This window comes from Dipodomys spectabilis, unplaced genomic scaffold (genome assembly GCF_019054845.1).
Source record: "Dipodomys spectabilis isolate Male_0828 unplaced genomic scaffold, ASM1905484v1 ptg000002l, whole genome shotgun sequence".
Taxonomy (NCBI): Eukaryota; Metazoa; Chordata; class Mammalia; order Rodentia; family Heteromyidae; genus Dipodomys; species Dipodomys spectabilis.
The window spans coordinates 23706321-23719454 of NW_024870679.1; the positions used below are offsets into that span (position 1 = coordinate 23706321).

A 13134-nucleotide genomic window follows, 5' to 3' on the forward strand; every position below is an offset into this window, starting at 1 on the left:
GACAGAAAAGAAACGAAAAAAGTATACGTTTTATAGGAATAAAACTAAGGTTTTTTTTTTTCTTTTTGTAATGTGCATGACATTAATAGAAAATATTTATCTGAATAGAAAATATTTATTCAAATATGTTAAGAACAAACAGAATTAGTGATAGTCTTATCTGAGTCTCAACTAATCAATTTGGTAGTTCTTTCAAAATCAACATACAAATGAAGACAAATTCCAACAAGAACTCCAACGTGTATTTTGTGTTTAGAACTTTATGAATTGATTTTAAAATTCTTTTGGAAGAGAAGTACCAACAAGCTGCCAAGGTAATTCCTTAAGGAGCAATGATGAAAAACTCAAGGGATATGAGTTTTATTGAAAACACAACAATACAAAGTTTTAGACTTTGCTAACATGTTAAACCATGTAGAAAGTTGACATATCACATAGATATCATTAAAATCATTTGGGAAAGGAATAGATTGTACACTAATAAAAGAATAAGCATTCACATAAAAATTCAAATTAGTTATGTCTTATAATACCTCAATCACAAGTAAATTTCAGAATGACTAAAGACAGCTATGAAGCTTTAGCTTTATTGCTTATTAAGCACCACTACATAGGTGGCAGAAATGAGGAGACATTCAAGACTAGCCTAAGCAAAGAATAGAAAGACTCCATTACAACCAGTATGCTGTTATGCTGGTGGGATGGACATTGTATTATACCTGTCATCCTATCTAATGACTATACCTTGACTTCAATAAAAGGATCACTATATAGCACAAACCTGGCATATAATGAGAGTCTTATTTGGAAAGCAAGCAAGCAAGCAAGCAAGCAAGCAAGAAAGCAAGAAAGAAAGAAAGAGAAAGAAAGGAAGAAAGAAAGGAAGGAAGAAAAGAAGGAAGGAAGGAAGGAAGGAAGGAAGGAAGGAAGGAAGGAAGGAAGGAAGGAAGGAAGGAAGGAAGGAAGGAAGGAAGAGAAGGAAGGAAGGAAGGAAGGAAGGAAGGAAGGAAGGAAGAGAAGGAAGGAAGGAAGGAAGGAAGGAAGGAAGGAAGGAAGGAAGGAAGGAAAAGAGAAGAGAAGAGATAAGATATAGAGGTGTTAGGTCTTCATAGGCACAAAATAAAATTTTCTTAAGCAAGAAACTAAAAAGAATATTACTTAAATCAGATATCAAAATGAACCAGCCCTAAAAGAATTTCCCTATTATGGAAAAAAAAAAGTTTAAAAAAAAGGCACAGACAGAATAAGCATTTGAAAGCTTCTTCCTTAAAATCGATAGGAAAGAAGAAACGAAGGAAGGAAGGAAGGAAAGAAGGAAAAGGAAAAGAGCAAGGGCAGGAAACAGAAAGGGAAAGGGAAAGGGAAGGGAAACACCGTGGACAACTAATTCACAGGGGAGAAAACTTAAAAACACAAACAATTCACAGGGAGAAAACTAAAATAAGCAAAGAAATGCATTAAAAATTATCAAAAGCAAGTATAATCAAAGAACTGCAAATTGAAACAGTAATGGGATCAATTCAAATTCATTTTATTAACAAAACTGATGATAAAGTATTAGTAAAGAGTGATGGTTTTACTAGTGAGGACATAATTAGAAAAAAAAAAGCTAGAAAACATTATTTAAATTTGGAGGTAGATCTGTTGACCTCTCAAAAACTCTTTCAAGATGTAGATGAATGTGTTCATTTCATTATATTTTCATTACATCAGAAAAAAAAGAAATAGAAGAAGTCAAATAATTCAGTACTCTTACAGATCAAATAAATATCAGTGCATATACATAGAAAAATATTAAGAGAAAATTTATTCAATTGCCTCTAGAATATTAAATGTTAATAACATGAATATTATTACATATATACATTTTTATGAAGTAAAACTTATAATAAACAAGAGTCTGAGGCAGGAGAACACCAATCTGAAGTTTAGGCTAGTCTGAGTAACACTGTGAAACCCCATCTAAAACACACACACACACATTTTTTAAGGGCCAGAAAATAACTTAAGGATGTGAATTAATCAATTTTTAATCTGGTCACAGAGAATGTTCTTCATCAACTTTACTGCCCACAGAATTTGTAATTAGTTGTTGTTATTTTAAATTGATGTGCATCTGGTAAAATAACCGTGGCTCAGATGAGTGACTGGTGCATAGATGTTTATGCTAATCTGTATGCTTGAAATTATGTAGATTTCTGTGGGGGAATATACATGACTATAGGAGACCCATTCTAAGTCTCACTCACAGCCAATGCTGTAGATAGCATTTTAATGTATTTCTCTACCCTATTTTTTCAAATTACTTGCTGTAATAAGATGAAATGAGAAGATGAGCACATGAAGGGCCTCTTAGAAAAACTATGCACTCTCTGCCAGAAGAGCTTCTCTGTGAGCCTACATCCCAGGTACAACAACATAGAGCAGAACAGAAGATGACAGAAGGCAGGGCCAAGTCCAGCCTCAATGGCTGTCCAGCAGGATATAATCATAGTAAACCTCTGTTGCTGTGAACCACTGTGATTTTTCAATGTGACGTAACTGTGTCTAAACAAAACAAATTCTGATTAATAAACCTCTTTGAAAATAAATCAAACGCAACTTTATAATGAATAGGTAGGTCAAGCTTTATAGCATACACCATTAACTATCTAAATGATCTTAATGTCACAAAGAATGACAACAAACTGAACAGTCTTATGATATGGCACAACAGAAAAATTTCTAGGGAAGAAAAAAATATGAAACCTAAACTGACTGAGTCTCTACAACTAGTATAGAAATATTGTATTAATCACTGTTGTATGATTCACTGGTGGTAAAATCCAGAATGTTGGAAATTCTATATAACAAATCACCCGCGTGATTTCTTCAACAAAATAAAGGTTTAAAAAGAAAAGATTCAGTCTCATCATTAAGACATTCAACCAACATAGCACATATAATGTATAGCTATATAATGCACATCATACTGAAACAAACCAACTATTAAAGATATACAAAAACTAAACATATCTACATTTTTATTTTTTTAGACTTATTTTCATTAAATTTTAAGTGTTATGAGAGTATGGGATACATATAAAAGCTGAAAGTGGAGCTGTGGCTCGAATGGTACAGTGTTAGCATTAAGCAAAATTGCTTAGGGTTAGATCCTAAGCTTTTAGTTCTAGCCTCATGACTGGAACAAAAACAAAACAGAACAAAGAAAGAAAAGAACCTTTGTGGAAAAGAAGATAAACAGCTAAAAATGAACAAAAGAAATAAACCAGAAAATTATCAAAACTGTGTCCATAGAAAATAAACATCTAAAAAGAATTTATGAACAAAATGTGTGTGTGCATATGTGTGTGCTGACACTGGGGTTTAACCTCTGGCCTCCTGCACTCATTTAGCTTTGTTGCTCAGTGTTGGCACTCTACCACTTGAGCCACATTTCCTGTTCCTGCTTTAGCTCAGTAATTAAGAGAATTGGAGAAACTTACAGATTTGTTTGCCTGGACTGACTTTGAACTATTATTCCCAGACCCCAGTGGTACCTAACAGGTAATAATATCTTAGCAATCACAGAAATGAAAAATAAACCCACAATGAGATGCCCCTAAAGAATCCCTAAAATGGCTGAAAAGGAAAACCACTGATATTCAAAGGGATGTAAAGCAAGAAGAACTCTCACAATATAGTTGTTGGAGACCACAGGAGGAGAAAATAACAGACAAAAAGTGGACATAAGCTAAATGTTTTGTTTTTCTTTCATAAAAGAGTAACACAAAGCTGGGCACTGGTGGCTCACACCTGTAATACTAGCTACTCAGAAGGCCGAGATCTGAGGATCACGGTTCAAAGCCAGCCCAGGCAGGAAAGTCCATGAAACTCTTATCTCCAATAAACCACCAGAAAACCATAAGTAGCACTGTAGCTCAAGAAGCAGAGTGCTAGCCTTGAGCTGAAGAGCTGAGGGACAGCGCCCAGGCCGAGTTCAAGCCCCATGACTGACAAAAAAACAAAACAAAACAAAAACAAAAACAAAAAAGAGTAACACACACATGCAATATGTTCTTATAATGGAATGATACTCAGCAATACAAAGGAGTGGAGTACTGACATATACATCTATTTAAATAAATCTCAAAAGAAAGACCAAAAAGTGTGCCTACTGTATAATTCCTTTCAATCTAGAAACAAATACTATAGTAATAGAAAAGTAGATCTGTGATTTTTCTGGGGTTGAGGGTAGAAGGCAACTTGATTTCCCAAGAAATGAAAATGTTACCAGGCTGATGATTAAATTCTATGAATGTTCACTAGCCCAAAATTCATCCAACTGTTAGCTTAAAATGGATACCCTTATAGTATATACCACAATTAGATATAATTATATCAAATTTATGTCACAAATTATTATGAAAGAAATGACCCTATGAAATTGCATTAAAATTTAAAGAGAAATCACAAGGGAAGAAAAGAAAATTGTTTAAGCATGTTGCCATGTTCTAAATTAAGATTAAGAGCTTCCCAATAAGAACATACATAACAAATATTAGGCTATTTTAGCACTCATGTCCAAAATGATCATGATATAAGTTTGAGGAAAATATGAGTTTTTAATATAAAATAATGAATTATTTTTGTCATAAAATTGCTTATACCTAAAAAATAAAAAAGTCCTAACTATACTAGAATACATATAATATATTCATTTTGGTGTTTCTTGAGTAGTTAGGACAAAAATAGTGAATTACAGGTATTATTTCAAATTGTTGTAAAAGGTGTACCATATTCTAGAAAAATCTCAATTCATGTTTTTAATTAAAAATAAAATCAATCTTGAAGAATCATTTATAATGTTGACAGTGTATTAGGAGAATATATTCCCAGACATTGTTTTCTTCAGTGTACATGCTGAATTGAGATATATATATATTCATATACTATAAACATAATATTCATATATGATATATGACAGGCAGACAGGCAATCTGAACATAAAGCATAGTGTGTTCTTCATTTGGAAGATTGGTGGGAGTACAGAAGTCAGTCTGTCCCATTGGATTGTCTTGAATACTTGTCAGAGCACAAGAGGGAAATTTTATATGTTTTGTTTTTTTTTTAAACACTCTTAGAAGCTTTAGAAACAAGTTGAGGTTATAATGCACCACCATCAAATAACTCTGTCATGACACATTCACTAAGATGGCATAATCAAGTCTACACTTTGTATATTGGTAAACAGATGAGAAGAACTGTGGAGCGTATAACATGAGAACTGCATAAGACGGGCAATTAGATTAGCCTCAAGAACAACAGAAGCTTCAGAGAGAGGAGGAATTACATTCATGTTGTATTACCAAAAAGGCTATGTTAAAAATGCTGCTTTCCTCATGACCAAGTCAACTTGAATTTGAGTGATTTGTCATCCCTTCCCTCAAAACAAATGATTTAAGTATTTTCTTTCTTTCTTTACTGAAGCAAAACAATATTCTGAAGTTTTTGAATTTAAATCCAGGTATCATAGTTTGATTTATATTGTTTTCTACATGCTTTTATGTAAATTCCCATGACATGGGAGGCACAATTGGGTGATTAGATACTGCATCAGTATCCATGAGACTTTTTATCTCCAATTAACAACCAAAATACCAAAGTGGAGCTATTGTTCAAATGGTAAGAGTGCTAGGCTATAGCAAAAAGGTTCAATGATAGTGATCAGAATATAAGTTCAAGCCCCAGAACTAGTATGTGTGGATGCACAAGCATGTACATGATGCATGCACACATGCGTGCGTGCACGCACACACTCAGACATACACACACACACATAGGAATTTGGAATGATTTTACTATATGAGAGAGGTATATCACTGCCCATGATTTTACCTGAAGAAAATTATGTTTAATATAAACATTACTATCAAGTTCTGTGAACTGAAGCATTTGACTGGGAGGACATACCTCATAGCGTAATTTAAATTCATTAGAAACATATTACATAAAATGGAGAAGCATTTGCCATCCCCCTATCCCAAGCAGTTTCATTACTTAAGCAATCCATATTCTGGCATTTAAGTGCTCTTACACTTTTTTTCCTTTAATGATTTTTCAATTGGAACTCACATAAACATACCCATAAAAGCGACTTTAGAAAGACATAAGGCAGATTTTTGGCTTTTCCATTAATTTTATTAAGTAAGATCAATGTTTCTTTTGCAAGCAGACAAAAATAATTTAACAAAAATGAACTTTAGCACTAGGAAAGAACAGATTCAGAATAGAAACACTATTGTCTTAACTATCTGCCTCCTAAATAAAAGTTAAATCTGACAATACATTCACTTACCAATATTTTCAGTGGGCATTGAGACTCTAGTTGGTTCTAAGAGATTGTCAGCTAGGACAAAAGCTCCTTCTTCCAATGTATCCAGTAACATTGTTGCAGTGTGCGCTTGTTCAGAGGAATTCATATGTTTCCAAGAATCCAGAGCTTCTGGTCGCAGAAGATTGTCCACTGTGTCAACAATTGCCTGCATCCATTAGAAATCTATCATTAGTTCTGACTGCTCCTAAAACCAGTGCGGTTTTCAATGGCTGACTAGTGACAAAGGTGATGTTTATTTGTCATGATGACTAGCTATTATATGAAATAATGCCCCAACATCTATCTGCTAAACTGGGAATATCTCCATGAAAATATGACTAACCATTAATGGACTGCTATTTGATTAAAAAGGGTATATGTAGAAAGGCAGCTTGTTTTTGTTTATCTAATCATATTTCAATTGTTGAAGGAAAATGTGGTAGCTCTTAAACCTGAGACATGGCTCACATTACTGAAGTGGCCACAGTACTGAAGTGGCCCTGTTTATAATTTCAAGACTTAACTATTCTAAGTAAAAAAACACTGATGTCTCTGAACCAGAATAATACTAATATTTAAAATTTCAGCAATAATGCTTTTCTGAACCTGATCTATAATCATTACTGCCTTATAGGCATTGACTACTTATTATCAAATAAAAAATGATTTTAAAGTTTACAAACTATCTGCAAACATACTCACTCTTCCAAGTCCCTGCCCCGCTATTCAACAACAAAAGCAAACAAGAAAAAACTCTAGCGAATATAACTTAATTCATAAAGAATGGTCTGAAATAAAGGAATCAAGATAGCAAGCAAATATGCAAAGGCTATTTATTCCATTAATTTAAGAAAAACAGAAAAGCATAAAGTGTTCATAAAATCCAAGTGGCAAATATTTATACATAAAGTTTATCACCACACAAAATAACATTTAGTAAAAAATATATTCATCAGCTAATCAATTGCAGGCACACTTTTGTGCAGATATCACTACAGCTATGTCCTAAGTATCTCTTCAATAGTTGGAAATCTGACATCACTACATTTATTAACTATTCCATTTGCCTAGTTATACTGTGTCATTATGTCTATATACACATTGCTTTGATCTACTGGTAATCACCAAGGAAAACTAACATATATTATGTTAATAACAATGGAGATAGTATTTTTAGGTACTATATTAAAATGAGCAAGGGGAGAAGTTGTTTGAGGTTACTGTCAGTGTAAAATTAATTAGCTCAATCTATCTTAATATCCCCATTCTGTCTTCTTTGTGAGTTACCACTACCTTCCTCCTGGCTAGTGGAAGATACTTCCAAGTGGTGTGAAAGGCTCTTTTTTCTGGTCATGGGAGATAGTAGAGTCAAAATGTTCACACTCATACTGTTACAGCCAATAGACAGAGTAGAACACAAATTGGTCTGCTGAGGCCAGATTCATTAGTCACCAAAAAATATAGACTACAGCCTCTAATTTAAGTTATAAATGACTCCTACCTAAAAACTCCCCATAGACGCCTTATAGAAACTAGCTACATTTACATAGTGTAAGTCAGCTTCTGATTGGTAATTTTGAGAGTTTGATTAGTCTTATTAGAATTGAGAAGCTTGTTTTAGATGTGTTGAAAACTGATACTGGTCAGAAATTCACATTGAAATTTATCAGGTATAGAAAAAAAAGTCCTCTCTGGTGGCATGCTTTTATTGATTTAAACACTCCTGATTTATTACCATTTGTACGTTGCTAGTAGGATGAACATAATCATTATCCTAATCATAGTCCTGAAGTAGTATTTTCCTGCCAAGGGGGATAAAGGCTATTTTTCCCCCACACTGAAATATATGTTCTGGGCAGCATACCAATTTTTACATTTTGTACATTAACTAATGTCTTTAAAGGAAACCTGAAGATTTGAGTTTGAAAATTTCTAGACTTCAGCAGTTACTTGTTTGCCTCATTAAACAGGCTCAAGAGGGGCTGTCAGAACATTATCACCTGGGAATATACTTTTCCCACTGCCTTTTCTTAAAAAATGTCCAAGTCCAACAATATCTTTTCCTAACTAGAGAAATACCACTCCACCTCCTAGATATTGCCAACTAGAGTAAGTGAAGATACAGATTTGGAAAAAACCTCTATTACTTGAAACTATTAAAGTTCTTTAGTTTTGTCATCATAGTATGAATTTGCTTTGTAAGATCTGAATTACCTTGATAATGGCACTCAGAAGAGTTAAGGCTAGAAAATAACTATTTCCCCCAAAGGAACTTCTAAACTTTAAACAGATCAAAACAAAACACAATAAGGTATTTGTATCCTAATCTATCACAGAGATTTAGTATGACATAACTGCACTAAGAGCGTTAGCATGTTTCTTATTACTCAGATATACAAGAAAGAAAGAAATACCGCAGGAGTACAGAACCCTAAGCCAACCCATGGCTCTCTGCTCCTATGAGTATAATAAAACCAACAGGTAGTATTTACTGATATCACTGTTCTATTATTTTTCTTTTATTTCTAGTAATCCAGATCCATATAACTCATTCTAGAAACAACTCCTAAGCTTTTCAGAACAAAGCCTATTTTATTTAAGAGTATATACCACAAAGAAAGCAGTGATTTTTTTTCATGCACATACATTATGACCACACAGTCTTTGATATGATAAACTGCCAAGAATATATCATAGCTGTTTTATTTAAGTAGTTGTTTAATCCAGAGATGATAAAAGAAAACAAAGACAGTATATGATTACTTTCCAATTCAGAAGAAGATACTTCATTAAAATTTTTATAGTTTGGATGAATGAAAAAAACAGCTGAAATTATTAAGATCAATGATTTGCTTACTCTGAAAGTAATATACCTGTGAAAAGCCAACATTTGTACAGCTGATATGGGGCACATTATATAATTATCAAAGACTGAAATACATTGGATCATGCAGCAAGATGATAAAGCGTGGCAGGTAGCTGAAGAGGGGGAGAAAGCAGGGTGACAGCACAGGAGAGATACCTTAAGGTAAGCCCTGCATGTCTTCTCTCGTTTTTGGAGCTTTTAAGTAAAAGAAAAGAAAATCAGAGGTTAGATTTTATCTGTTGGAACGAGGAAAGAAGAATCCTCAAAAATTAAGCTGGTGTTTCACAGTTCCAGAGTAGCTCTCTGGACGTCTGTGTGTCTATATTGACTACCAACACAGCTTGTCTTTTGCTGTATTTGATTAAGTATACTAACCCAAATCATGTTATCACAAATGAATGAATGAATGAATGCATGAATAAGTGAATAAAGAGAGAGACAAAAATAATACTGTGGGTTTTTAAAAAGTCCACATATGAGCCACAGATTTTAAATTCAAATGAACCTAATATAAAGAGTATGATGAAGTAATTATCATATTTTTGCCATTAGGTAAAATAATATCCTTCTCCTCAAAGTTGACACTGAAAGAAGTAGTTCAGTGATGATATTAGTTCCTAGACATATAACCATTTTGCTACTATCATAATTGCTTCATGTATAAGAATATAAAGTTTATAAACTGCATGTCCAACAATATACATTCAAAGTGAGACTGATGGATAAATACGCTGCCAACTAAAATCTCCCCTGGGTAATCTCCTAGGTTATCTCACAGGTAATTAATACCATTTCTGGGGGTAGGTTGGGAGGCCATCATCAACTCCTTTCTGCATTTTAATTCCTTCTGATAAATGAACCCAACTAGAAGGGTTGTTTCTATGTGTATGTCCAGGGGATCAGGTTGGGCAGCGTGCTGCCACAGAGTGGAAAGCTGCCATAGAGAATGGCCAGTTTCAAAGAGCAGACAAGTTCTTCCTACCTTGTTATAACTCCGTCCAGCTGAATCCTTTTCACTAGGTTTCAGTTCCTGCAGCTGTGCATCCAGGATGTCCACCAATTGCTCCATCAGTCTCACTGAAGAACTCACATCCCCTGTAAACACGGACCCCTTGGTATGCTTAGCCAGTTCATTGGCTAGACTAGCAGCATTTTCTCCACTTCTGATCTGAAATGACAATTTGTTTATCTCAGTAAGGTTTCCTATTCTGTTTGTGGCTTTTACTTCTCTTTGAGTACCCTAGTGGGGGTGAAAAAAAATTGCAAATGTCAAAATCTGCAACTAATTGAGACCAATAACTTTCTCTTCATCTCAGAAGATTAAAGGCTTTTAGATCCTCAACACACAAAAGAAATTCTTAACCACACACTTAAAAAAAGAAAAGAAGAGGGGGGGAAAAAAAAAACTCTTTTTTTCTGTCGTGAGCACTCTCATTTAACCCCACCCTTGTAAATGGTTATTTAAAAAATCCTATTTATTTCAATGACTCAGTTATATGAAGGTAATTAATACGATTCAGTGTCACTATCTAGTGTTTGTACCCTGAGAACAGTAAATGAATAGGAAGAAAAAAAGAGGGCATTGCATTATTCTGAAATATTCAAGTTACCAATGCCCTTTAAAGTCATTTATAGTTATTGTATCATAATCGTGTGTCATATAAACATCTGTTTGCATTCTGTGGATTCAGTCACAAACCTAATGAAACTTGATTTATTAAACCAATGCACTATTTGTCTTGTGAACATCAAAAGAAGGAGAACAAACTAAATATGACTGAAATTAAACAAATATGTACTCATTAAAAAGCTTAACATAGAAAACACCATGCACTAAAACACCATGTCACTTTCAATAAATAATTTACAGACAAAACTAAGCTATTTCTTTTTTTTACTTTTACACTGAACAAAGAACAACGAAGTTGGCTTTAACATAGAAAACTAAATTATTTACGTTGGAAGTTAAAAGTTCTAAATCACCAATGTGTAGCATATAAAAATGTTCCAACCTACCTTCTGAGCCAGTTGATTTACCCAGTGTGAGGTACAGTTGCTAAGATCGGGGCCCTTAGGGTTCCATGTTCCAGTGGAAACCATGCAGAGATATGAGGCTGTTCCTACAACAGATGTAGAAAACAACAGTGAAATTGAAACCATTTTTCTGCATGTACTGAGGAAATCAGCTACGATGATTCTAGCCTATGTGTTAAATTCCCAATAAATGCTAATACAGGCAGTTGACAGTAACTGACAAAAAATATAGAGTATAATGCAGATTATAAACAGTAAATATATAGTCAGCACAGAAATATCAGACGTTTACAGCAAACAAACAGAAAGCCCTTGATTTTCTTGAGGCTCATCCAAAGTGATAGTTCTAATGAGAAAGGCTGCTGTAGTGGAGCCTCACAAGTGTCCTTGAGGGGAAAAAAAAAAAAAAAAAATCACAGTCTTGACCCAGGCCTTCAAGAAGAAGCAGTAATCCAACACCTGACCTTAAATGACTTACGGTTTAAAAACATTTAAGTGTTCTACAGATGCTGGATTATCAAAGAAACAAAAATAGTAAAAGTCTCCTATGATTAAGTGTCCTCTTCCTCAAATACAATCAGCTTCAGTGTAATTCAAAACTTACTAAATGTAAAAAAAATGTATGCATAGTATTTTACAGGAAATACCTCTTGTTCCCTTGGGACATGGTCGCTCAACCATCATTCCCCTTTGTGTCTGAGGCCATTTTATTCCCCTCGCTTCTAATGCTTCGCAGAATCTCTCTGGCAGGGGAAAAATATTTGTTACAGGAGGAATTTTGGTTGTAGAAACTGCTGGAGGTGGTTTTGTCCCTTTGCTTCCTTCCTGTGATCCAGCTACGGTTGTGCTCATGGGGCCTTTCTGTGAAGTAGTGCTTGTGGTTGATACTGTGGTTTTGAACAGCTCAGCTGAAGAAGTTATTGTCACAGCTGTGGTAGGCACTATGGAAAAAAGATGAGTGCATTAATCTCAAGCACACACCCACATACTGGTGTACACACATGAATGTATGCATGCATGTGCATGCGTGCACACACACACACACACACACACACACCCTCTTACCCTTCTGAATGCCCCACATCAACAAACAGCTACTCAAACATGAGTAGAATAAATCTGTTCATCTAATGGAACTTACTGATAACACTGCCTAAAAGGTTATAGTTTTCACTGTAGTTTCTTCTTCTGTTGGGTTTCCTTTTCAATGAAATATTTGAGGGTGAAGTTTAAGTATTATTTCATTATAAACCATCTAACATGAAATAAAAGGTAGGCTAACAGTAAAATTCTAGTCTTTTATAAACTCATACTCCATCAACAATTCAAAATATCAATGGAAGTCTAACTATAAGAAGATTTAGTTGCCTATTCTACATTTTGCAGGAAAATAAATTCTATGCCATCTTTCCACCTAGCAGCCATTCTTGCTTGAGAGACTTTTAAACATGCCTGATTAGCTCCAAACAGAAGATATGACTGGCATGCTTGTGCTATTTTATATGTTTTGAAAGGTAGAAAAAGCAGCAGCTAGTTCTGGTAAAAAGTACTAATACAATCTTTTACCAAGATAAAAGTGTTAGATCAAATACTGCCTAATTTGAAACCCATCTTCCATATCACACTGACCCTTAACTGAGAAAATAAAAGAAGAAACTATGGACAGTTATTTCAAAGCAGAGTACTTTTAAAGAAAATGTTATTTTTAATCTCCAACATTACTTTCAAACAATTAAGTAGGTTTAAAAAAAATGAGACCCAATGTTTCCTCCATTACTTATTTAAGCAGCACCAAAAGTTGAGCAAAAAATTCATATGACCATTTAGAATGTTAGAATTTACACTAGTTTCTAACAGTAATGTAAATTTAAAGTTTTAT

At 34.1% G+C, this 13134-nt stretch overlaps 1 protein-coding gene across 12 annotated transcripts in view; it reads right to left on the minus strand.

Moving 5' to 3' along the window:
* The window catches only part of Adgrl2 (adhesion G protein-coupled receptor L2), a 176311-nt gene that overhangs the window by 27234 nt on the left and 135943 nt on the right, over positions 1-13134 (minus strand). For 5 of the 12 annotated variants that reach the window (XM_042676653.1, XM_042676648.1, XM_042676655.1 and 2 more), the window contains exons 6-10: positions 11903-12196; positions 11238-11341; positions 10204-10389; positions 9378-9416; positions 6338-6521 (exon numbers count right to left, since the gene is read on the minus strand). In XM_042676653.1, the coding sequence (XP_042532587.1) occupies positions 6338-6521; positions 9378-9416; positions 10204-10389; positions 11238-11341; positions 11903-12196 (807 nt within the window). The remainder of the gene's footprint in view (positions 1-6337; positions 6522-9377; positions 9417-10203; positions 10390-11237; positions 11342-11902; positions 12197-13134) is intronic. The other 7 variants (XM_042676654.1, XM_042676657.1, XM_042676702.1 and 4 more) reach the window with 3 other exon arrangements.